Source organism: Muscardinus avellanarius (genome assembly GCF_963383645.1).
Source record: "Muscardinus avellanarius genome assembly, chromosome: 16".
Lineage (NCBI taxonomy): Eukaryota > Metazoa > Chordata > Mammalia > Rodentia > Gliridae > Muscardinus > Muscardinus avellanarius.
The window spans coordinates 37,966,640-37,992,333 of record NC_137802.1 but is presented as its reverse complement, the minus strand read 5'-3'; the positions used below and the strand labels follow the sequence as shown (position 1 = coordinate 37,992,333).

The 25,694-nt window shown below is 52.1% G+C and overlaps 1 protein-coding gene across 6 annotated transcripts in view; it reads left to right on the top strand.

Moving 5' to 3' along the window:
* MSI2 (musashi RNA binding protein 2) overlaps positions 1-25,694 on the top strand; it is a gene marked incomplete at both ends in the record, with an annotated part of 397,735 nt that overhangs the window by 363,276 nt on the left and 8,765 nt on the right. For 3 of the 6 annotated variants that reach the window (XM_080712694.1, XM_080712696.1, XM_080712693.1), the window contains one exon: positions 8,312-8,374. In XM_080712694.1, the coding sequence (XP_080568820.1) occupies positions 8,312-8,374 (63 nt within the window). Of the gene's footprint in view, positions 1-6,918; positions 6,943-8,311; positions 8,430-25,694 lie in introns of all 6 variants that reach the window. The other 3 variants (XM_080712695.1, XM_080712692.1, XM_080712691.1) reach the window with 2 other exon arrangements.

The window sequence follows — 25,694 nt, the reverse complement described above, 5'->3', positions numbered from 1 at the left end:
AGTGTCATCCCAGCTGGTGGGCGCGAGCACCAGGGCTGGAGATCCACTGGTGACCATGTCACAGGGCTGAGGCCGTCCCCAGTCCTCCCCAGCCAGCAAAACCTTGCCTCCTCCCCCTCCCCCACCAAGTTACAGCTTGCACTTCAGATAAAACTACCCCTCGTTGCTCACAAGCAAATTATAAGTGTTACCTGTAAAAGCCCTTTGGATGCCAAATATCATGTAAATTAATAGGATTTTAGAATTGGAAGCAACGAACAAATTTCTCCAGGGATTCCTGGGCTCCACTGCTAATACCCTGGGCAATAATAATAAAAATAGGAATAAAAGTTATTATTCCCCTTGTGTGGAGAACTAGTGCCGTCATCTCCAAGTCCTCACGGCAACCTAAAGGGAGGCAGTGTCAGCGGGGTTTTAGGAAGGAGGAACATGAGGCAGGCAGGATACTTACGTCACTTAACTCGGGTCCTAGGACTAGGAGCTATGGAAAATTGGATTTTACCACCATGCATTACCCTCTGCTGGGTACCATTTCCTTCCGCCTCCCTGGCCCTGAGCCCTGCCGTGAGAAGGCAGAGCCGGGGCTTGTGGTGGCCCCGGGAAGCTCCTTGGGCGTGGGAGGTGCTCCATGGGTGTGTAGGTGTTATTATCAGTATCATGATGACTTTCTCATCACCAAAGCCAGGTCTTTAGCCAGGTGTGGATGAGACAGGAGGATCATTGGTTAGAGGCCAGCCTCGGCAACTTAACAAGGCCCCCAGCAACTTGGTGAGGGCTTGTTTCAAAATAAAATATGAAATGGGGCTGGGGGTATGGCTCAGAAGTAGAATGCCCTCATACCTGGCTTCAATCCCCAGTGCTACACATGTACAAAAAAAATCTATCTTTTAAGGCGAGGAAAGTGAGACATAGCCAAGCCTGTTCTTCCATCCTCCCTTTCAATGAGGGCTGGTAGGCAGTGGTATCACCTACTGGGTACCATGAGGTTAAAATATTTCTGTACTAGTCGGCAAATAGCTGCTGCCCTGAGCCCCAAAAGTGCCTCCCCCAGCACCTGGGCTCTCCCCAGGCTCCTGTGGCAGCTCACCACAGCAGTAGACCATCTGTCTGTCTGCCTTTGGGCACCTGAAACATCCTACTGAGGGACAACAGGGTAGAGGGTCTCCACTTCATAGGGGAGGGACCCTCACTGACCAGTGATGGGGCCAGAGGTCTGAGCCTGGGGTCCTTCAGCAAGAAGTGCTGGGTGCACAAGACCTGAGCACTTGTGAGCATTGATAGCCCCCAGGTCTTTGGGGCTAGAGCCCAGGCTCAAGTGTGTTTCTAGGCCCCCCAGGGGATCCAGCGGGCACACAGTTTGGAACATTACTACTGGAAGGGGGAAGGCAAAAATATCACAGACTGTCTGCCTGCCCTGGCAGGCCCTTTCTCCTCCGGTTCCCTGAGCCAGAAGGACTCTGCGGACGCACACTGTCCACTCCCAGCTGGCTCCCTCTTCCGGGGACTTCCTTACTTCCAAGGGTGCTCCTGCTTTTCTGTTTAATGCTTCCACACCCTGTCATGGGGGAAGAGGGGCGACTATAGGCCCTGAAACCTCACAGGGGTTTGCTGTTGCTTCCATGGAAGCCTTTGAAGCGTTAACATATTCTTAAACATGTAGCTAAATGGCAATTGTTGAAAATTTTACTGGGGGAAATTTATGTGCCTTCCCTGTTTTAGACATCAATAGCTTTAGGGCTGTGGACCACAGAATCTCTCTCTTTGCCTAAGCAACAGGAGCACGGGGGACCAGCCTGAGCCATGCATCCCTCACCTTCTCCAGGGGACAGGCCTGGCCTTCCCATTTGCTATCCTGCCTTCCTCTCCAGACACACAGTTGTCAGGTTCTGAATGAGTCATTTTCTCAGCTACAGCTGAGGTTGAGGCGCTCCTGACCCACATTCTCTTCCTGTCCCCCTGGCCCAGGCTGCAGCCCCACCCTCCCTGTCGGGCGTCCTCCTGGGATGCCTGGGATGACGCTGTTGACATCCCCTGGCTTGCTCCTGAAAAGGTGTGCCTAAGTCAGATTCCTATTTTAAAGGCCAAGAATTCAGGGCTTGTTTTGTTCTTCTTCAAGTGGACATACAGCAGCTTCCTTAAAAGCATAATACTACCATTTGGTCATGTAAATGTGCCCCTTTAGCTGACCAATGTTGCCTCCTCTCTAGCTTCTTAGTTCTGATATGAACCAAGGTCCTTCTCCAAAAATGCGTCACCCCGCTTTATTCCAGCCTCACCCACTGGCAGCCACCACTCTCTCCTCTCCACAGAAGTCAGAGCTGTGCATTGGCAATAGAAGAACTAGCCCTGTGCCCCGGGCAGGCTCCCGGGTGGGAGGAGGGAACATCCTGGCCAGCCAGACTGACAGATGGTAGTGTTTCCAAACTCTTGTAGGACATATTTCCTACATTCTGGGTGACAGTTCCTTGTTTTTTAGTGTTTGGATTCAGTGAAGCAGCATTGGATGTAGCCAAGAATGTTTAAACCGTCTATAGAAGTTGCTGGTGGGGAGAAGCAGGGCGTGCTGCGGAGGGAGTAGAGTGTTCTCAGCAAGCCCAGCTTTAGAAAATGCTCATAATGGGCTTTCAGAAAGATCCCCCGCAAAAATCACATCTCTTGGAGCCATTAGCGCTGCAGAATTCTCTTGGCTCTTTATTTTGGGGGGGGGGGTACTAGGGGTGGAACCCAGAGGCCTTCTACCTCTGGGCTATACTCCCAGACCTATTTTATATTTTTATTTGGAAACAGGGTCCCACTAAGTCGCTGAGAGCCTCACTGAGTAGCTGAGGCTGGCTTCGAACCTGTGCGATCCCCCTGTTTCAGCCTCCCAAGCGCAGGGATTACAACCGTGTGCCACCACACCCGGCCTCCTGGCTCCTTTTGAGAGATACAGAGGAGTCCACTGACTCATCCCAGGTCACAGAACAAAGTATTGACTGAGCCAGAACCACGACCCAGCAGGGAAATGGTCTTGTCATTCCAAGAAGGGGAGAAAGAGACAAAGAAAAAGGTTCATGATCCAATAGCCCCCAACAAGAGACAGGGGGCAGTGCCCTTCCAGTGTTCAATAAATGAAGTCTCCCAAGGCTTCCTCTCAGCCTTCAGCCTACGGCAGAATCCCCTGGAAGGCCTGTAAAAGACACAAACCTGATTCTGTCAGTGGGGAGAGAGCCAGGGCTCTCCCAGGCAGGACTGGACCGCTCCTGAATGGGGCTATCTGCAGTGGCTGTCACGATACTGGCTGTAGGAATGGGACCCTGCGCCGTCTTCTTAGGGGACCATTTCCTTCCTTAGGGTAGAGGGGTAGCAGAGTGCACAGACTTGCAGTGCAAGTGGACTTTCCAAACACTGAGTGACTTTAAGCCAAAGATCCTCTACCTATGCCCGGTGTGGTGGTCCACACCTGTAACCCAGTACTTGAGGGGCTGAGACCGAAGGATCACAGATTTCAGGCCAGCCTAGCAACTTAGCAAAACCTTATTTCAAAATAAAAAGAGCTGGAGGTGTAGCTCAGTGGTAGGAACCAATCCCTTCCCCTCCCCAGGTTCAATCCCCAGTACACAAAACACACACACACAGATAGATATATATATATATATATATATATATATATATATATATATATATATATATATATATATATATAGCTTTTAGAGGCCCCAGTGACCTTGGTACACTAAAGACCAAGTAAATCAGGAACCCCCAGGGGTGGGACAATGTATCAGCATTTGCAAAGCTCCCAATTGGTTCCAGGTGGTTCTCAGCCCAGGGTTGAAAATCAGTGCCTGGGACAGAGCAGGGCTTCCTTGTGCCATAGCCCAGGTACCCTCCACTGGACAAGTGCCTTGGTCCACTCCTGGGGGCATCTGGATTGGCCGCCCTGGGAGAGGATCATGGGAGTGGGGAGGCTGCTAGACTTGTAGGTGGGGGTGCCTTCAGGACCCAGAGCAGCAACTCCCAGCCCGACTTGTGCCCTGGCTCAGCATCCTACGCATTGTCAGCTGGTGAGAATCTCCTGTGGGGCGGACTCAGCTGGATCCCAAGTGGGACATGTGACCAAGTTCCTGCCCTAGAAGAGTTTGTCACCCGGCAAGAGAAATAAGATAGGTGTATAAAAATAGCTGTGCTTAGGTAAGGCAGAAACCAGTAAGTGCCACAGAAACAGTAAAAAAAAAAAAAAATAGGTATGCATGATAGAATTCTTTAAAAAAAAAATCCCCCAAACCTCAAAATGCCTATTGACTTGTAATCAGTAATGGAGCATATCAGCTCCCGCAAGTTCAGCAAAGTATATCATTGCTGTCGGTGGGGTGGCGGCATCTGTCACGTAGGCAGGCTACTACCCCCAGAGCTATATTGGCACCAGCCTTAGAGGATAAGGCTTGCTACCCCCTCCACAAACAGGCCGTGCAGGGCCCGTGATAATGAGACCTCAGAGCTGTCCTGTCTACCCTCCTTACAGCAGAGAGAAATCACTCGGGGCACAGAGAAGTGAAGGACTGTGCCCAAGTCGCACAGCAAGGCAGGGCTAGAGGCCAGGCTTTGACCCCACGCTGGTGACCCTGCCGTTAACAGTGGGTCTCGAGTGTACCCCCAAGGACAACTCTTGCCTGGAATTTCACCATTAGCATCTCATTCTTTTTGTACCCAAATATATCTCTCTGAATGGAAGTTTTCCAAATAGAAGAAACATTCTGTGTTCCTGAGTTCCCAGCTAGCCAGCCTGGAGCTCTGGGCCCTCTGAGATTTGATTGGCAAAAGGTTTTTTTGCTTCCTGCTGGATTCACTGCCAACATCTGCCAAGTATTGGCCATGCTCTCTGCTTGGTCCCGGTACCATTGTGGGGAGTTAAACAGGATGTGTCCTCATTTTGAGCTGTGGACATTTAGCTCCACTGTAATGACTCTGTGAAGGTGGAACATTGGGAAAGGATTACAGACCACAGATATCTGGCCCCTGTGTGCTCATGAGCATCTGACCACGGCTTCCACCGTGAAGAAGGTGGATCACGCCCACCTGGGGAAGAGTCCTGTCTTGAAGATAGGGTTGGTGGCTGGATGGAGACTTAATAAGTCTCGGCATAATGAGAGTTAACACCCATTGAGGCAGATTTGCCACTTGGCACACGTGAATCTTGCCCTGATATGGTCATCCCTTTTACAGATGTACCTTTTAGGCACATCGAGGCACAGGAAGGGTCAGCAACTTGACCAAAGTCACACAGTGAGCGGCTGAGCCAGGACTGGGCCCCAGCTAGGCTCCTGGTCTGTGCACTTGAGTATTTATTGCGCTCACCCGCCCGGTTGCTCACTTTATGGGTTGGCCAGGAAAGCTATGTGGATGACAGACCTCCACTCCATTCCCAGGGACACCCAGAACGCAGAGCTCCGCCGCCAGATCACCTTCCTAGCCCCCGTGCTCTTCCTCTGACCACCCTCAGCCAGGCCTGACCCTTGCCTCCCTGGGGCCTGGGGAGATGCTGGAAACAGGCCAAGGCAGTCCTGCAAGACTTCTCTTGGCTGCGCTTTCGGCCCTGTCAGGACCAGCCACAGCCCACAGCGGTCCCGTCCAGCAGGACCTTCTGCATGGGACCTGCTCCGCAGACAACTATGCCGCTCACCTTGGGCTGAGGTCATCGTGATATATGTACTTGGCCTCTGGCAGCTCTAACTTACCCAGCACACAAAACACATTCCCAGCACATAAATATGTACCCATATACATGCACACACACACCCCAACTCACAAGCATATGTGCAACACATGCTCACCACACAACCCACCCCAGTACACATATACACACATAACGTGTACCAAACGCATAAACACGTACCCAACACACATACACATACCCCAACACACACATACACACACATCCAACATACAAGCATACACATAACACACCAGCTCACCCAGCACACACACATAAATACACCCAATCCACACATACTCACATCTCATAAATATACATATCCCCAACTCTCACACACCTGGCACACCTGTCCTGTATCTGTGCTTGCCCGTTTCCCACAAGCTTGCCCACCAGGTCACCTGAGACCATATCTGGGGTGAAGGTGGCCAGTGTACTGGGTGCCGACCAGGACAAGAGAGCAACCCCCTGGTGCAGGACGCTGGTGCTGGCACCGTCTCCTCCCCTCAGGAGGCCGCCACATGGGTAGGTGGTCAAGGGTCAGTGAGCCTGGCATCTCAGGAGGAGGGGTCCTGCTGCAGGTTAGGCAGGTGTCTCTCCCCCGCCTACAGCAGCCTCTTCTCACCCACTGCCTGCTCAGCCTGCATTTGGGTGCCTATGGGGAAGTTACGGCCCTCTGCCCAGCCTCCAGCAGGAGCTTTTATATGAGACTTAAGGATGATGGATTTCCTTTCTTGGAAAAGGTTTTTTATTCTTCCCCTTTCTCTCAGTCTTTTGTCCAAATTGCACTTACCTCTAGAAAATAGACCTTTTGTTAATAAGTCCTCTTACTGACCACGCTCCCCTCCCCCAACCAGCACCTTCTCAGGCTTCCAAGGAAACCCTCTGTGTCAAGGCCTCGGGAAGAAAGTGCAGAAGAATAACTTGATCTTCCTCCCCCAGTGTCCCCTGAGTCCACTCAGTACCTGCGGCAGGGGCCTGGGTGGACAGGGTCGGGACAAAGGGAAATAACTTGACTTCTTCCTTATTTTCCTTCAGCAGTTTCTGCCAACACCCACATCTTCAGAATTCGGCCTGGTTCCCCCGGGGGTTCTCTGTCACCCTCTGGGGAAGGGAGCAGCCTCCAGGCTCAGACCCAGTCTTCATGAGAGCTGGGAGGCCCCTTCCCCATCCTGGGACAAGCATGTACATTTATTTCACCTGGATCTTTCTTTTTCCCCCTTCAACAGCCCTATTACCATATTTAAATGCAAGTATGTCTCATTTCATTGGCATTTTAAGTAGCTTAGCCTGACCTTTAGAGTAGTTTGCTCCCCCTTGGACTTCTTTCCCCCTGTAGTACCGTGTCGCGGGGACAGTAGTCCTAGAGCTTAGTGGGCTTCTAGTTCGCTCTGTTCAGAGGATGACTCTCCTTTCTTTCCTCCTCTGCTCCCTGCCCATACGGTGCATGTCTCCCTCCCTCTCGTCCTTGGAAGGCCCTCACTGGAAAGGCTCGGTGGCCTAAGTTGAGCAGCTCTCTCGGGGGCTGTTTGTTGAGTTTGCTTGTGGCTGGCTTCTGGCACATCATTAAAAACCACAGCGTCAGAAACGGGTCTCGGGGTCAGGCCTCCCGGTGTCTGCTTGATGGCAGAGGATGTTTGTCGTTAAGGGTGTGGGGGTGGATCTGTGTGCATCCCAGTGTGTGGCCGTGTGCACACAGGCTAGTGGCCAGGAGGGGCCCAGGGGAGGGGGCTTGGCTTGCCTCTTCCTTCATCTGGATATTGTGCAGCCAGCACCTTGGCCCCCTGACTTTTATTCCCATCCTCCCAACCTTGCTGCCAAGTTTTTAGATAGCTCAGGCCTTGATGGAGGGCCACTCCATAGACCCCCTAGGATGCCAGCTTCATCTGACAAGGAGCCACATTGAAGTCCCCACAATAATTGCCTCAGGAGGGTGAAACACGGAGAACAAACAAGGCCACAGGGCTCGCCACACACATGCCTGGCAGCCCTCACACCTGTGGCTCCATCTAACACAGCTCCTGGGACCCCCAAGTGCTTTGCCCAGGCCGGGGACTGCAATGATAACAACATGAAGTTTTGACAAGTTCAGAGGCAAGAAGGCAGAGCCTCTGCAGAGTAGCCAAGAGTGAGCCCCCCCCCCCCCCGGCCCAGCGGCCGGTCAGGAGGCTGTCACGCTCCAGCTTCCCAGTGCCAGCCCCCTCAGGGACCAGCAGGCCAGTGCAGCCACCATCAGCCTGCCCCAGACATGCCCTGGGGAGCCATCTTGTGACTGAGGGCCAGCAGGGAGCTCAGCCCCCGTCCTCAAGAGGAGGTCCTCCTCCTCCTCTTCCTCCTCCCCTCCTCCTCCTCCTCCTCTTCCTCCTCCTCCTCCTCCTTCTCCTCCTCTGCAGCTTCTAGAAAGAACTCCTGGGTGACCAGTGTGTGAGAATCAAACACACCTAGAGATGCTGTGCCTTCCAGAAGCCTAGAGCCACTGATCTGTGTCCATCCCCCCTCAAAGCTGACCCGAACCCTTTCCCCGGCCGTGTTCCCTGTGAGGGCTGGGGCCAGGCGGCCTGGAAGAGGTCAGCCCAGGTCCCTGCCAGGCTCCCTCCTGACTCTTTGCCCTCCTCTCTGCAGGCTTCCCAGCAGCAGCTTATGGACCAGTGGCAGCAGCAGCGGTGGCAGCGGCCCGAGGATCAGGTAGGAAGGTGTACGGGGCAGGCGGCTCCCAGGCATGCCCAGTGTGCAGGGGAAGGTAAAGGCCCTGTCAGATCTGTGTGGCTGCATCTGTCCAACACTCCCCTCACCACGGCCCGGGGAGGGGGCGGGGACAGGGAGGCCTGGGTGAGGCCTGGCACCCAGGGCAACTCCCGCCAGAGGTCAGCGACAGCCGCAGCACTGCAAGCTGAAGGTAGACTATTCTGCTCCCGTGACAAGGGCAGGCTGAGCTTCCCTGGACCTTGGACCGCTCCTTCACCCAGGTACTGGCTCTAGGCACCTGTGGTTACTCCCCTCCCTGGCTTTTGCTGATGCAATAGGCTCCCTTGCTTGGGCCTCTGACCCAGCCAGAGAGGTACTAGGTTGTCCTCTTGGCCCCTGCTGCACCTAGCAGGTGGGCTTTCTGAGCTCACTCAAGCCAGGCCCCCTGACCGCCAGATGTCTGGTCAACCCTTGACCTCAGTGCAGGGATGAAGCTGCTACTTGCTACCTGCTGCCCTGCTCTCTTCTTAGCAAGGCCCCTGGGCTCCAGCCCCAAGGGAATCGGGGCTTTCTCTCCCTTGAGGTTGCCCCAGTCCCCAAATCCACCCTTTTAAGAGGTCTGGAGCCCCGTGGGCCCGTGAGGTCAGGCCAGAGCGGGACACACCCCTCTAATGCCCTCTGCCTTCCTGGGCGCCAGGGCTTCTGTCCTGCACTGGGCTCCCTTGCAGCAACCATCCCAGCCTCCCTCCGCCACCCCGCTGCTCCCTAAACTGATATCTGTGGTGTGCAGCTCTCTCCCTGTCCCACCCCATGGGCAGGGCACTGGAACACCCCGGGAAGCACTTTAGTATGATTTAACAGGTCTCTGAGGAGGGTGGGGCGGGCAGGGTGCTGTCAGAGTACCAGGGAATGGAGTGCTAAAAGCCCAGAGGGCAAATGCCAAAAACCCAAACCCTGGGTGCTAAGAAACTGGCACAGTGAGGCCCATTAGAAAACATCAGTCAAAATCCGTTCCATGCAAACTGGTACTGCCTTGCAGCTACAAAGGACCCATGCCCCCAAATCATCCATTGGGGTTGCATTAGAGGGGACCAGGGAATTCTTGGGGGGCTGCTGAGAGACAGTCTGCCAGAGAGCTGGTGAGTGGCAGCCGGGCAAGCAGGTCCAGAGAGCTGGGTACCCCCAGCTTCCATCCGCCCTAGCCAGTCTCCAGTGACCCCTCTGTCCTCCGGCCAGTGTCCCTTGGTCCCCATCCCACCCCCGGGCCTGGGGCAGGGTGCACAGCTGCATCATGTCTCCCAGTTCTGTTTGATTTTTTAACTTGAGCTTTTTGATATGAAAAAAAAAAAAGCCTCGGTCCTACCTGTGCCTGGGATGGGGAAAGATAAAAAGAACAATCTCGAGGTTTTTGAGTGTTGTTGGTTGTTGGTTTTCTCCAGTTTCTTTTTATAACTTGGATTATGAAACTAAACTTTAACCCGAAATTAACCCTGCCTCTCTCCCCACCCCGTTCTCCTTGACTTCATGGCAAGTTTAAAGGGCAGCATGGGGTTCTTTGTGAGTCGGAGAGCGTCTCCCTGTAGTCTGTACCCCCTGCTGTCACCCCACCCTCTCCCGGACCCCCAAAGCCAGGTGTGAGTCCCCCCCATCCTCTAACTCCTAACCCCCCCAAGGTCATTCCAACCACATTTTTTTTCCAGGATCAATGGTGTTTTATTTGTAGCCATCTCCATTGGGAGCGAAATCTCCCGCAGGCCATTTGAGGTCAGCCATGCTCATTGCTGCACTGTTAGTGAACCGTATTCAGGAGTGTGCTCCCAGACCACCTGCCCACCCCAGCCTGGGTTAGTGTAAGGAGTAAATCCTCAGCCCAGAGGTGCCCATCCCTCCTGGGGTGCAGGCTCGCCCAGGAAGCCTCAGGGAAGTGCTCCAGGTCAGTGACTAGTGTGTGCCCACCATAGTCAGAACACAGATTGACTTGCTCATGTGTTGACCGGGCACCCCCGGCCTCAGCCCTGCCTTTGGACCTGGTGGAACAGGGTTACTAAGCCAGAGAAGGAAGGTCTCTGCCTTTCTTTCTTTTAACACCTTTCAGCCGATAGGGGAACCATGACCTTCTTCCTTCTAAATTATGAGCCTGGCAGATTGGCCCGTTATTTGCCTGTGAGCAGCCTTTCAGGGGCGGGGCCACACAAGACTCTTTGGGGAACGCTCATCAGTCCAGGCCCCAAGGGCTCACAGGGGCCTGATGACCCAGTTGTACCTGTACCAGCTCCTGCAACCCTACCCCATGCATCCCATCTCTTCCCCTGAGAATAATGATGCTCCTTCAGCACATGAGCAAGCAACCTGGTGAGAGTCATCACAAACTCAGTGCATATTCAGAGAGTCCATTGAATAGCTGGACTTGGTACCATGCTGTACCTGGCAGGTAACTCCAAACAGGGGGAAATGTGGCCTCTACCCCCAAGGGGCTTGAGAGCTCGGTTTAGGGATTGGGCATCCTATGGAAGCCCTTTGTTTTTTGTTTTGTTTTGTTTTGTTTTTTTGGTCTTCCATTTCTGTCTAGCTCCACCATTTTGGTTTTGCCCCCTTTCCATTCTGACTAACTGAGAGCCCTTCCTGAGGTGGAAAGCGCCTGTGGAGGACCGTGGGGTGGGGGCAGCTTCGTTTTGGCTCAGGGTGGCAACTTGTATCGTCGGGGCTGTGGCATCAGGGTAGGAGGTCCGGGGGGCCTTGAGCTCTGCACCTACCTCAGCCCCCTCCTCTGGGCCAGCCTGCCCACCTTTTCCCAATTCACCCAGGACCTGGGGTGCGCAGGGCTCAGGAGACCCCACCAGGGAGGTTCCCGCCAACTCCTAGATAACTTCACTATCAGTGGTCACGTTTCTTTCACCTTCACCTGGTACTTTGAAATGTCATCTTTTCTTGTGCTCAGTCAAGAGTTTGTTTGTTTATTTTGATCGTATTCATCCAGTTCCAGCAGCCCCATCATATCCCACCCAAACCGAAAGCCAGTTTGGCAGACCACTCCCCCTCCAACCCCAACGCGAGGGACGTGGTTTAGATTCTCGGGCTACTTTATTTTGGGGTGACATTACGGGTGGGTCCACGGATCAGTCTTAGAGCTGCTGAGCCCCCTGGTGTGCCCCACCCCCAGCCCGTCTCCGGCCCCAGCCAGGACCCCTTACTGTACTTTATACTTGCCAGCTTTATCCCAATCTAGTCACGTGAGCTCCTGACGCTGGTGGTGAGTGTGAGCAGTCATGTTTCTGTTGTCTTTTCTCTTGCTTGGTTGGGGCTGCGGTGAGAGAGTGTCTCTGAGGCATACTTTCCCGCCTCTCTTACACTAGGATCTGCACACCTCCTCTCAAACACTCTTCTGAGCACGCTCAGCGGGAAGGTTTGTCCACACCTATTAATCCTCTCTCAGTGTCCAGCTTCCTGTTAGTACCAGCTGGTTTGCATGTTTTTGCTTGTTCAGATGAAACAGTTCAAGAAACAAACTCATATCCAACTCTCGAGAAATGTCTTTTTTTGTACACTTTCGTTTTCGATTTTTTTTTTATTAGTTACAACTCCAAAACACCTGTTGTCCAGTAAAACATTTCACACCTCCCTGCCTGTTCTTAGATTGTATGTATCTGTGGGACTGACTACGTGCATGCTCTGTAGTAGATGTACTGGTAGCTGTAGCTGTAGTTGTAGAACATGCATTGTTGAGTTGATATTACAGGGTCTCTGACGGCTCGCCTCAGCAGGGCCGTCCCAAGGATAGCACGGGGGCCAGGAAGAGGAGAGGGGGCTCCATGTTTTCAATGTTGCCAAGGGCTTGGATCCATGTTTTCGCCATCAGCCACCACCACCTCCCTCACACTCCCCGCTCCCCCAGTCCAGAACTGGGTCACCACCCTCAGCTCCAGCCTTCCCAACTCAGATCTCTGCTTAGCACGTCCACCCTCAGTGAGGAGCAGTGGAACCCGGGTGGGAAGGAGTCTGCAAGTTCTTCCTTGTTCTCGTCTTCCTCGGACTGCTTCAGCAGAGCAGCAGATCTTCTCTCGCTTCTCTGGGTTGCCAGCGAGGCGCCCCGTGCTCCTCACGTCGTCCAGCAGCTCGACGTAGTCCTGGTGGAAGCTGAGTGGCAGCCTGCTGCTCAGGGAAGCAAGGCACAGTAGGGAAGGGGCTGGGAGCCCAGAGCCTGCGGGCAGGGAACGCCCTGGCGCCTGTGGGTGTTGGCATTGGTTCTTAGGGTCAGTGAAGGTGAGGGAGGCCAGTGGGGTGAGTGAAGACATTCCAGTGTGCAGATAACTGACACAGCTTCACAGGTGCATCTGAAGAAGAGGCCACTCATAGTTGCCCTCTGTCTCCCCAGGAGGGCTTGCTGGCTAGGAAGACGGGGAGAGTGTTCCCACAGCCTTTACTCCCCTCCCGTGGACACACCATCTTCCCTGCAGTTGGGCAAGAGGCCACACGGGAGTGCCAGAGGCCTCTTGGAGCTTGCGGAGATGTCCTTCATCTCTCCAAGCTGATGTCAAGTGAGGGGGGACCTTGCTGCCTGGAACCTGCACTTTAATCAGGGTGGTCAGTGGCTCAGACCCAACACTGCAGGACACGAGCAGGATCTGAGGCTTTAGGGTTCATGTTTTCTATTATGGGAGATGAAACTCAGGAAAAGATAAGAGTCCATGAAGTCCTCAAAAGAATGTGTCATGATAGAGTGAAGCGCTGGCCATAAGGGGAGCAGCCGCTGCTCTGGCCGTTACCGGCAGAGGCAACAAGCACAGGGACTGGTGCGGGCCAGGCCAGCCTGCCACCAGTCAGTGAGGGCACTGAGGCCCAGACAGAGGAATCTGGGAGGAGGAAGGAGTGGGTGGAGGGAAAGGCTGGACTGGCAGGCTTCAGGCCACTGGGGCTGTGCGCTGAGGTTGGGGCGTGATGGGGACAGAAGGCAGACTTTGCATTTGGTGATATGGTAGGGCTGGGGGGAAGAATGAGTGTCCCCCACATGCTTCCAGTTGCCATTGCAGGGCAAACCTTAGGGTTCCTGGCATTGCTTTCGGCGAGCACTTATTGAGCGTTTGTTCTTCCAGAGTCAAGGAACCCAAACACAGATACCTGTTCTTGCCTTCAGTGGTCTGGGAAACCAGTTCTGTCCTCCCAAAGTCCCTATTAGGGAGACAATGTTTGTTCCTAGCTTGATAAGGACCACTGTCAGCTTCATTTTAGAAAGGAAACAGATCAGTGTGTGCCCTCCTCCAAAGGTGGCTTTCCTGTGCCTCCATCAGCAAGGTCTGATGGCGGGTGGGAGGCAGGAGATGCAGTAGGGCCATCTCTACTTTCCCACCGGCCTCTCTGTGCTGACCGCATGCATCTTCTGAGGGCTGTGACCCCAAGATTGCCCATCTTGGGTTAAGCTCATGGAGATCTCCTCTAGCTAGATTAGAGCCATATCTGTGGCCATGGAATAGAGCCAGCCCAGAGGTTTAGAAGGAGAGCAAATCTGTGACCCATTAAGACTAGCCCCTGCAATCAACTAGACTTACATACACCATCTTTCCTGCAGACATATCTTTCAGTCCATCGCCTTGGGTTCTGGGGATGGACACTTTGTTTCTGAGTTTTTTCATTAAAATTTTCATTTCTTGGAGAACCTAGACTTTCACCATAAAGAGTCCAGCACCAGATTTCAGTAACCCCAATGAATTTATAATAATGTGCACAGCCGCCCGCTGCTGACCTCAGCTTCATTCATTTTCCAAGGCTTTCCAACCAACCCTGTTGAGGATAAAATACATCAGCTCTAATCAATAATTTTGTAATAGAAATACTGTGCACTTGATAAATCAACTCTAGAGCAATTAGTGACTAGCCTTGAAGCCCAAACCGAAGTATGAGTTAATCCTAAAGTGAATGGAGTGGGAGAATGTTAATAGTGTTTTAAATCAGTGGAGTGATTTTCAGTGGGTGACATATCCCCTCCTGCCCCCCTGAGCTGGCTGGCCCTCACTTTCACGCTGGCTCAGGACCTCCCTGGGCCCAGCTGGCCAGCAGGAAAGTGGAAAGTGTGGTGTTGCCCTTCATAGCCCCCTAAGGCATGGGGAGCACATTAGAGAGGGTCCAGAAGACCCAGTCCTTGTACCCTGTGCTGGGTGGAAACACTGCAGGGTCCAGGAAGTCCCCCAAAGCTAGTCAACACCCCCGGGACTGATAAGACCCATCACAGGAACACATGCCTATGTGCATCATGGTTCCGTAACATAAGTAATTCCTTGTTTCTGGATCACATCCATTGCCATAGCTATCCCATGAGACAGACAGAAAACCAGAAATTTGGGGCTTGGTTTTACATATTTATGTTCATGAGAAAGTTGGACTGCAGAGTTGTTAGGTGATTTATCCGGAGTCACATACTTGGTTACCTGGGAAACAAGGCTTTGGTCTGGGGGAACCCTGGAACTAAACCCAGCTTCTTGCCGGGAGTGGTGGCGCACGCTTGTAATCCCCGCGCTTGGGAGGCGGAGACAGGAGAATTGCGCTGGTTCAGAGCCAGCCTCGCTGGCTTAAGAGACCCTGTTTCCACATAAAAAAGTTTAAAAAATAGGTCTGGGAGTGTAGCCCGTGGGAGTGTAGCCCAGAGGTAGAAGGGCTTCCGGGAACCCCAGTACCACCAAAAAAAAAAAAACAGCTTCTTGGCCTCCTGAAAGTAGTCCTGAAGGAACCATGGTTGTTCATGAAGGACTCACCTGCCACCCAGCATCCTAGCACAGCAGCAAAGCAGGTGCGTCAAGAGCAGTCTCAGGTCCAGCTCTGTGGCAGCTGTGGCTCCATCCCAACCAAGACTTCACAGTCCCATCTTCAAAATGTGGATTTCAGAACGGGACCCAGGGCATATCTGCCACAGAGTTTAATTCAGCAGTTATTTATCAAGTGTTTACAACATTAGTAATTATTACGGTGTGGCAGGTAATTTCCTCCACTCGATTCAAGGGTGCTTCGGGCCATAAGAGAACACAACTCCTCGGTTAGAAGGGATTTATTGTCTCCTGCCCGGAAGTTCCTTAGAAGAGTGGGCATCGTGTGTCATTTACCCGGGCCTTTTTTCCGTAGTTCTCTTAGCTTTGCGTTTCTCTCAACTTCAGTGACAGCTGTGTGTTCGTTTTCCTCCTGGTGGCAGAAGGGCTGCAACCGTTTTTGCATGTCATACTCTCCTATCTAAAGAAGAGGATGGTCAGATAGTCCAGAATTCTAGCACAAGTCCAGAGCTCTGTGCTGCTTGGCTGAGGCCTGGGTTACAAAAACCAACCTGAGCCTGAGATCCACGCCCCTCTAGAACCTCTAACATGATGGGGAGGGGATCCCCAAGGCAAGCCTTGTGTCTGGAGGAGAGTGAGACATCAAGAAGGTAGACAGGGAGACATTCCGTGCGAGGGTCGCCGCCTGAGGAGAAGGGGAGAGGGAGAAGGGAGACTAGTGTGGATGCCTTCCCTCAGCCCTGACCATTCGTGAGTGGATTCCAAGCACTGTCCCTGTCCTTCAGTACCCAGCAACCTAGCACAGAGGCCCACAGGTATCCGATGACGGTAAGCCGCCATAGGCCCAGTCAGAAACTGCTCAGTATACAGAAGTAGAAAAGAGGAAGTGATGGATCAACTTTGTCTTGTCTTGGGCAGGGATGGAAAAGCTTTCACAGGGGAATGAATGTTTCCATTTACTTATTTATCTATCTGTTTTGTACTAGAAATTGAACCCAGGGACATTCTACCTCTAAACTACACCTGTAGCTCTGTTTCTGTTTTTTTATTTTGAAACGATCTCATGAAATCACTGCATCTGGCCTGGACCTGTGATCCTCCTGTCTCAGTTTCCCAAGTGCTGGGATTACAGGCATGTGCCACCACGCCTGGCTGTGACTATTTCCACTTTGAAAGACAAATGGGAGCCCCCCCCCCCAAGAGAGCTAAAGGGAATAGCATGTCCCAGAACAGTGGTGTGAGTTTGAACAGGCCAAAAAAAGAGACTGAACTTGAAGCCCAGCAAACAATTCATTCTGGCTGGAGAATACTTTGCAATGGGGGAGAAGAGCGGATAAGGTCAGAGCGCTGGGCAGAGCCAGAGGGCTCTTGGCCCCATGCTGAGGAGCCTGGATTCACACAGGCAGCTGGGAACATCCAGAGGCCTGGAACCAGAGATCAGATTCACAAGTTAGACAGCCCCTGGCAGCAGTTGTCCAGGGTGGATAAGTTAGAAATAATTCGTATCTAGCCGGGTGTGGTGGCACACACTTATAATCCCAGTACTTGACACAGGAGGATTATAGGTTCTTGGCCAGCCTCAGCTACTTAAGTGAGGCCTTTTACAATTTAGTCAGACTCTTTCAAAACAGAGAATAAAAAGTAGGGCTAGGGGTGAAGCTCAGAGGTATAATGTCCCTGGACTCGATCCCTAGTACCACAAAAAAGAAAAAAAGAAAGAATTCATATACATTATAAACACCGAATGCATGTTGATTACAGGTGCCCTGTGAGCATGGGTGTTTTACTCTTCCCCATTAGATTACTGACTCTGTGGGGGCTGGGGTAGGATACAGAAGAATCCCACGGTGTGGTCTCTGCCTTCCATGAGTTTCCAGTCTTCTGAGAAGGACAAAGCACACAGTCAGTGCAAGAGTGAGGCTTTCGTCGGGTGGATGCCCACACGGCCGGAGAGCTCACAGAAGGCAGGACACGGCATGGCGCCGGGGGGCCTCAGCGTGGGCCTGGAGGGATGCCTTTGCTGGGCAGTGGGGATGTAGGCTTGAAGAGCAGAGGCAGCAGGGCCTGGGGCACCTTGAAAACTGGATCAGCAGAGTCGCATTGCAGGGGAAGGAGGTGCATGTCCTTAGAGCGCTGGCCTGGGAAGGCCAGAACCAGCCAGGGAAGATGGCCTGGGCAGCAGCCCCCACGAGAACAGCTTGGCCTCCTGATCTGGGGGATGTGGATAAAGGGAGGAGAGTGAGACACCAAGAGAGTAGACACAGAGAACGTCCCTGAAAGGGACACCGCCTTCATTCCCTGTGACGCTGCTCCTGCCGTCAAGCTGTCATTTATTCACTTCTTGCTTGGGGGCTGTGGGTTCCCATTCCTTTGCCTTGTGGCAACCACTGCCTTTGTCCTTTCTGCTCATTCATTTCTCTCTGTCTTTGTCTTTGCTCCCTCCTTCTCTCTCTCTCTCTCTCTCTCTCTCTCTCTCTCTCTCTGTCTCTCTGTCTCTCTCTCTCTCTTTTGGTGGTACTGGGGGTGGAACCCGGGGATTTTCTACCTCCGGGCTATACTCCCAGAACTATTTTATATTTTATTTGGAAACAGGGTCTCACTAAGTTGCCGAGAGCCTCACTAAGTAGCTGAGGCTGGCTTCGAACCTGTGCCACCCTCCTGTCTCAGCCTCCTGAACGCGGGGATTACAAGCGTGCGCCCCCACGCCCGGCCCTCCTTCTCTTAAAATCTGGCTCACACTGGACCAAAGCCGTACCTGAGTAGCCCCATCTGGGGCGCCCTCCCGTGCCCCATGTCCTCAGTTCTCGCCTGGCTTGATGAATTCCCTTTAATGAAAAGTGGGGTTATGAGATCTTGAAAGATACCTTCCACGTATCTAGGTGGTGCCAGCCTTTCCCAAACAACATGAATTGTCATTCCTCCAGGAAGCACAGTCAGCCTAATCCTCGTTTTTAGTGTAGATGAGCACTGACTGTACAATTGGAGAATACAGAAAATAAAGAGCCCTTTGTTCCTGAATGCTTATTATTGTTTTCATGTGTGTGGTACTGGGGACTGAATCCAGGTACTGAGGGTCGAATTGAATTCTACCTCTGAGCCACACCCCCATCCCTATTTTTTTTGTTTTGCTTTTATTTTGAAACAGGGTCTCACTACATTGCTGCAAGCCTCACTAAGTTGCTGAGACTGGCCATGAGCCTGCAGTGCTCCTGTATGAGCCTCCCAAGTACTGGGATGGCAGGCGTGTGCCACCATGTCTGGCTTATTAATATTAACTTCTTAAAAACACCTTCCTTTTCCACCTTGGAGTCCTCCAGAACAGGAGATGGGCCTTTGTGATTGGCCTTTGGGATTAGGTCGGTCAGAGGACAAGAGGGCCCTGATAAAATCCCTCTCCATGGGATAGGACAGCCGGATTCCAGCCAGCATCTCAAAATTCATACCTGTTTTGTTTTTATTTTGAAACGGGGTCTCACTACATTGCTGCAAGCCTCACCAAGTCCTTTCCTTTTAGGGAATGATATCTTAAAAGCAGTTGATGAATGGTAGAGACAATTCCTGGACAATTTTAATAAAATAATAATAGTAGTATGTTAATAGTGCAAGCGTGGTATGAGTGATCCAGGTGCTATCCCAAGCCCACCCTTCTTAATCTCATTTCTCATAACCCCGTGAGCCGGACGCTGTTATTCCCATCACCACTTTCTCTCTTTCAGGACTGGGAGTTGAACCCAGGGCATTCTATCACTGAGCTACATCCCCAGCCCTTTTAATTTTTTAAATTTTGAAACACTCTCACTAAATTGCCCCGTCTGGCCTTGAACTTGCTGTCTTTCTGCCTTAGCCGCCTGAGTGGATGGGATCACAGGCATGTGTGCCCAGCTCTCCTTCTCATTTTAGATATTTTAAAGCTGACTCAGAGAAGATAACTTATCGGAGATGGCAGAGATGGAATCATCAGTTTCTGCTCTCAACCAGTATTAGAGATATCCAACTGTAGCAGCCCAGCAGTGGCTGAGCAAGACTCTGCACTTTAAGACATGTACTCAACAACAACAAAAAAAATGGTTGTTCTCAATTTTTCCTGTCTTTAAGGGAGGAGATAACCCCAGATCACTTGCAAGTGTCTTCAGGAGTTATTTTACGGGGTTTTATTTGTTTGTACCTGCTTCTGCTATTGTAGACTTAATGTCATGATACTGATTGGCTTTCATTGGCTGACATTTCTGGTCTAGCTTCTGGTCCCTGAATCCTTGCAGGCCAATGTCAGACAATGGAGGCCCAGAGGAGGTGTAGTCAGGTAAGAGAAAGCTATCCTTGAAGGAATTATTTAAAGGGAACCTGTAACCAAAATAAGACTGGAGGAACTTAGCCACTGCTCAAAAAAACGAGGTGATGGAACACGGAAGGGTTTTCCATAGGGAGGAATGCACATCCTTTCCTTTGCCCTGTTTGGACTGTATCTGGAAGGTCGCTAGGAAACACAGCCCAGCCCTAGCTCTGGGAGGGGATTGGCTGCTCAGTTGCTGGGGCTTTGCTTTGGGCCAATGGTGGAGAGGGGACAGGTCCTCGGGTGGGAATTGTGGTCTCCTCAGCCAATCATCCTGCAGGGAGGCTGAGCTCCGGGTACCATGGCAACTGTGAGCCAGGGGTTCATTTGTTTTGTAGATGAGTAATTACTACACAATTAGAGAAAGCTAAAAATAAAGAGGCCCTTTGTTCCTGGCTACTTATTAATATTAATAAAATGGTCTGTCCAGGTCTGTGGTAAACAGCGCAGACCTGGGTGCCTGTAGTAGAAGCCAGTATGGTTGGGAAAGGCGGCCCAGTCCCACTTGCCCCTGTTTTGGGAAGTTATTTCTGCCTGTAACCTGGAAGGATGGGTTTTCCTGGCCTCGGGGAGAAGAGCACAGCATCACAGACTAACACAGGATCTCAAATGCCCTTGAATCCAAGGATAAGTGAGGCACAGACCCAGGCCACACTCTTTTTGAGAGGAAAAGCCAAAGAGCAGCAGCAGGGCCAGGCCACAGGGACTAGCGTTGGAGGAGACCCCAGGCCAGTTGTGCAGTGTCCTTGGCTACAGTAGTCTTCTAGCTGTGGTTTGGTCAGCTCCAGATTTGTCTTTAAACTTTCCACCCAGGTGGCCCCCCACAAATTTCAGTGCCTTCCATCCCAGCCTCCTTCTCTCCCATCTGTCATAGAATACATTCAGCTTAGGATTGGAAACAACATGCTTGAGGGTCACCCTGTCTCCACTCCCCGTCCCCTGACCTTCAAGGTTGAAGCAGTTGAGAGGATTTTTTAAAAAAGACTTTTCCCCTCCTAGAGAGAGAGGCTGCTATGTGGATTAACCCAAGAAGGATGAGAAACAGCCCCCCCCCAAAAAAAATAGAAGGCTGGGCATGTAACTCAGTGGTACAGCACTCTCCTCACATGCACAAGGCTCTGGGTTCAATCCCCATTATTACAAAAAAAAAAAAAAATAGAGGCAGCATTAGTGCCGAGAAAAAGATACAGGGCATAAGAAGACTTGATTCCAGGCCTGCTCCCACCTTCGTCAGGCGAGGACTTCCCTTGGGAGGTTCCTAGGGCCATTCCTGCTCTCTGTTGCTGCTATTTGCAGAGCTCCCGATCCCTGGACTCCAGAGGTGGAGCAGTCACAGCGACAGTGGCTTGAGATCTGGGAGGAACGAGGAGCTTGCAAATAATGGAAAGCTTGGTTGGGATGCATTTGAAACCGTTGTATGCAATGCCTAATGAATGTGCCAATAGGAAGGGACACCCAGTATTTTCAGAACTGTGTCATTTCTACAATCAACTTCTATCCTTGGGTGTGGTTGATTGAGCCTTTTGAGGTTTTGACTCTTTTTGGTGTTCATTAATAACAGTGGGCCTGTTAATAGCTGTTAATAGTTGCAGATGAGGAAATCAACCCTGACACCAGACAGTACAGTAGTTCCTGAACTTTGCTGCAATGGTGCAGTCACCTGGGAAGCTTTTAAACCTCCCCATGGCCAGGCCACACAGCAGAGGCATCAAACCGGAACCTTGCAAGGTAGACCCCAAGCAAGTCCAGCATGTAGCCACAAGTTCAAGTATCATGTGGTCCTCGCTGGACACAGAGCTTCACACCATCTCTCTGGCTGTCACTGGCACCACAGCTCCTCTAGCAGCAGACAGATCTCTCCTGCCTGCATCTAGGACCTGGGGCCTATAACCTTGATCTTCACAGCAAGTCTCAGAAGGCCACTGTCCAGGGAGGGTCTTTGTCCTCATCTGACCCTCTTGCTTCCCCTGAGGACAGGCCTGTCTTGGCTGAGATTAGGAGCATGTACACATAGAACAAGCAGCCTGGAGAGGCTGTAAACAGGGAAGCAGCTGTCCTCCTTGACTGTCTGACGAATGGGGGCCTTTTGGTAAGGTCGGAGTTTGTTTGTTATTAAAGACCTAATTAGAAACATGAGAGGGAGCTGAATGGCTCTGTGCTTGGCTAATTAGTGACATGTATGCGCCCGCTTTGAACTTCAAGGACACAGAGCTATTAGCGCTTACATCAAAAATGGATTAAACTCCCGTGCCTTTATAATCATCGAAAGTGGGCTGCTCGAGTAGAAAGCCTTTTGTGCAGGTCCTCGAGGGGCTGCCCCCAGGCACCCTCCCACCCACCCCTGGCTGCTGGAGCCTAGGGTAGTGAGCTGCTGTTAGATATGATTGGGTCATGAATGCCATCAGTCCTAGGACTTGTACTCAGCAGGGATCGGGATTGGGATTAGCCCTCCAGATGCCCCACTGGGTCCAGGCACTTTCAGGGAGGGGGGGGGGGTCCCAGTAACCATCCAGGCTGGACCAGGGCTTACTTTTCCCTCTGTCAGTGCCCTGTCCCTCCAGTATTGGCCGCCAGCAGGCAGTCTAGTCCTCAGAAAAGATGAAGTCTCCTATCTTATTCCAAGGCACCACCTGACATCAGGGAGCCCCCAGTCTGCCAGGGGAGATGTCCGCATGACCAGGGAGCACCCATTTTGGAAAGGGTAATGAATTCCAAGTTCTCAGCAGTTTTCACTACAAGGTTGGGGAGCCAATTCCTTGTCCTTGACTTTGCCATTTCACTGGGACAAAGAAAGATCCAAAGAAGCCTTGTCAGACTATGTGATTCAGGGAGGGACACCTGAGCAGTGCGTGCAGTGGAAATCACATGTGTTTTCAAGTTAGCTAGGTTCTGGCACTTCCAAGACATGGTGACATTAGATCTATTCCCTAGCTGCTCAAACACGAGGTTTCCGCCTCTCTAGTTGTTTGGTGAGTGAAAAAAGATAATATCAATACCCACCAACAGGAGCACAGTAGGCAATCAGTAAGTCGAGCTGTCTTTCCATTCTGGCATCCTCTGAAGCCACCGCTTCTAAAACTTTGTGTTTCTTGCCTCTCTTACCCCCAGTAGTATGTAGCATCCCCCACCCCAACATTCTTAAGTACAGGGAGATTCTTACCTAGCTTCCAATCATGGTGGATTTGTTAGGCCCTCTCCTAAGTCTCTTGTTCTACTCTTATATTTCATAGTGTTTCGACACATTTGTAGTGCAGAAAATGTACCCAAGATACAAGCAAGGATCTGATTCCTCCGGCTGGGGACAGAGTTGTAGCTTTCAGGGTGGGAACTAGTAAGCACATGGCAGTGAAGCCACACAAGGCGATGGCTGGGAATGCGTGGGGAGAAGCCAGAGGTGGCTCTTCAGACGGAATGGATGTGCCTCAAGGACGAAGGCAGTCGCCAGATGAAAACAAGGCGAGGGACATTCCCAGGCTTGAAGTAGGACTGACTTGGAGCCACCAGACTATTCACGAGAGAGGAGGGAATCCATTCCAGGCACCACTCCCTGTCTGTTGCCATCCAGCCCAGAGGGCCAGATGAGGAAGACACTGTGGATGGCCCTGTGCTGTGTGCCCAGCCATTGGGCGGCTTGCCGCTCCTTGCAAGTTCTAAGAGGTCTGGGCTTGGGGTCTAAGCCAGTTATCTTAGGGAGGAGGCAGCAGGATGTTCATGATAAAACACCACTTGCAGCCAGGCATGATGGCTCACGCTTGTAATCCCAGCATTCAGGAGGCAGAAACCAGAGGATCGCAGTTCGCAGACAGCCTCAGCTACTTAGGCCCTTCACAACTCAGTGAGACCCTATTTCAAAAATAAAAAGACTAAAAATAGAGGGCTGGGAGTATCGATAGGAGAAACAATGCCTCTGGGTTCCATCTCCAGTACCGCAAAAAAAAGCACCATTCACTTCAGCCAAACCATTAACGCTTGTCACCTGGGTTGGCTTTTCCCTCATTCTCCAAAACACTTAGACGCCTCGAGATGAAGGTGCCCTCAAAATGTCCATTCCCATTGGAGAGGGTCAGGAACACCATCTGGCTCTGGACACCAGAAGCCTAGCCAGGAGCCTCTCGCTGAAGTCCCTTCATTGGTGAAGCCATTGCAGGCTGCCAGGCGGTTCACGCAGGAGGGCGAGCCACAAGGTTCCATGATGCCACGTCTCCAGGCAGGGCTTCAGGAACTGGAGTCATGGCCTTTCCCTTCCCAGGGACTCTGTTCTCTCCTAGAACTTGCAAACAAGCTCAGTCCCTAGGGATGGGAAAAACAGAAACCTGATCTTGGCTCCAGAAATTTCTTTTTGTGCCCTCATGACAAAAGCCCAGTTTCTTTGGCCATCAGGCTTAGGGCCGCCAAAAGCTGCTGCACCCTGGGATTTATACATGAGCGGATGGCCTGCAGCCCCCGCACCCATCTCCCCCCCCACACACACTGACTCCCCAGCTGCCCACCGAGCCCACCTAGTCTGGTCTTGTGTGAGCTCCAGGCACCATCTCCGACCCGGCCCAGGGCTGGTAACCAAGCGGCAAGTTGGAAAGAGATCACATCTCACACCAAGCGCACCGCCCCAGCCACAGAGCCTTCCTCACAGGGTCAGTTCTGGATGTTTTTCTTGCAGCCATCTGCATGGTAGTGACAGTGGCCAGCCAACAGGTTTGTGAGTGGGCAGCTGCTCGCCACATGTCCTGTGCAGCATTGAAGCCGAGCCCTGCATCTCTGGGTACACTGAGACGAGCATCAGGATGTTCCCAGGCTGGATTTGTTCCTCCTCTTCCTCTCCATAACACAATCTGTTCATGTATGGAAACAGTGAAAAATAAATGCCAGCTCCTTGCTCTCTTAACCCCTCCACCCACCGCCATTTTTAAAGCTGTAGAATTTGCCTGAGCTTTAAAAAATATATCGTGTATAAAATTGATTGTCCCCACATCTGGGGCCCTGAACTGATTTGATTTTAATATAGCGTGTCATACCATTTCCCCAGGTTGGACAAATTGCTGGCTTTCCTGTCTGTCTCTCCTACCTGCAGGCTAAAGCTCTGAATGAGCCCAGGATCCCTGGGACACACCGGCCAGGCAGACTTCTGGCCCACTCTGTGTGAAACGTGCTATGATAATTTACAGCTGACATTTGTCCTTCCCTTACCAGAAACAGGTCTAGCTTTCTTGTTTGTGTCCTCTACCATTAGAGGACACAGTAAGGAGAGTCCAGAGTGGAGTCTCCAATTCTGCTCCCCAGGAAGGCACTTGGCTGCCCAGCTGCATTCTTCAGAACCCTCAAGAAGGAGGGGCTGGCTGTTCGGAGGGACTTTGGAGGTCTCCAGTGTGGTCAGCCAGCTGGCCCTGTGGAGCCAGCATCCACTGAGTGCCGGGGGCAGTCAGGAGTAGAGAAGAGTCACTCTTGCGCTAGGGGACATGCCATCTGATGAGGGCCATGGGGTCCAGCGACCACCCTGGCAACTCCACATAGCCTGCCCTGAGGAGACAGCCCTGCCACTGTGGAGCATGGGGCCAAGGTTTAGACAAGATGAGAGTGGAGGTGAGTGTTAGCTGGGTGATGACCTTAAGGAATTTCTTTAGTTTCTCTAAAGCAAGCAAAAGCCCCTAAAATCCAGTGTGATGGATTAACACAGCTTCTGCCCTCAACGAGTATCGTGCAGGCTTCTGACCTCCCCTGCGCTCAGGCCTTCATGTGGTCAGGGGACAGGGATGGCACCAACAACCCAGGTCCCCTTCTCCCTGGCTGGGAGGCACAGTGTGATGAATTTGGCTTGGCTTGGTCAGCACATCGCCGCCTGCCTGGACCTGGAGTGGGCTGCCTCACCCTAAGCAGCAAGGTCAGGCTCTGCAGGGAAGAGACTTTGTCCCAGGAAAGTGCCAGGGCCCCCGGGGCATCTGCAGCAGATGACTCTGTAACTTTCTGGAGGGCTGGCCCTGCCCTTTGGGGAAACATAAGACCTGCAAACCAGGAGCCTATCCTCGGCTGGAACTCTGGGACCCCTGGCTTGTCCCAGGTGTGTAGGCCAAGCTTGTGTGGAAAGGACTGTGTCGACAGTCACTGCCAGCATATCATTAATAATTCTGTTGTTGGGCTGAGAGCCAGGGGCACCCTCCGAGGGGCAGCCCCCTCACGGTCCTCAGCTCTAGCCTTCGGCCCAAGGTCCAGTGGCGTCATGTAGGGACAGTTCAGAAATGTGCAG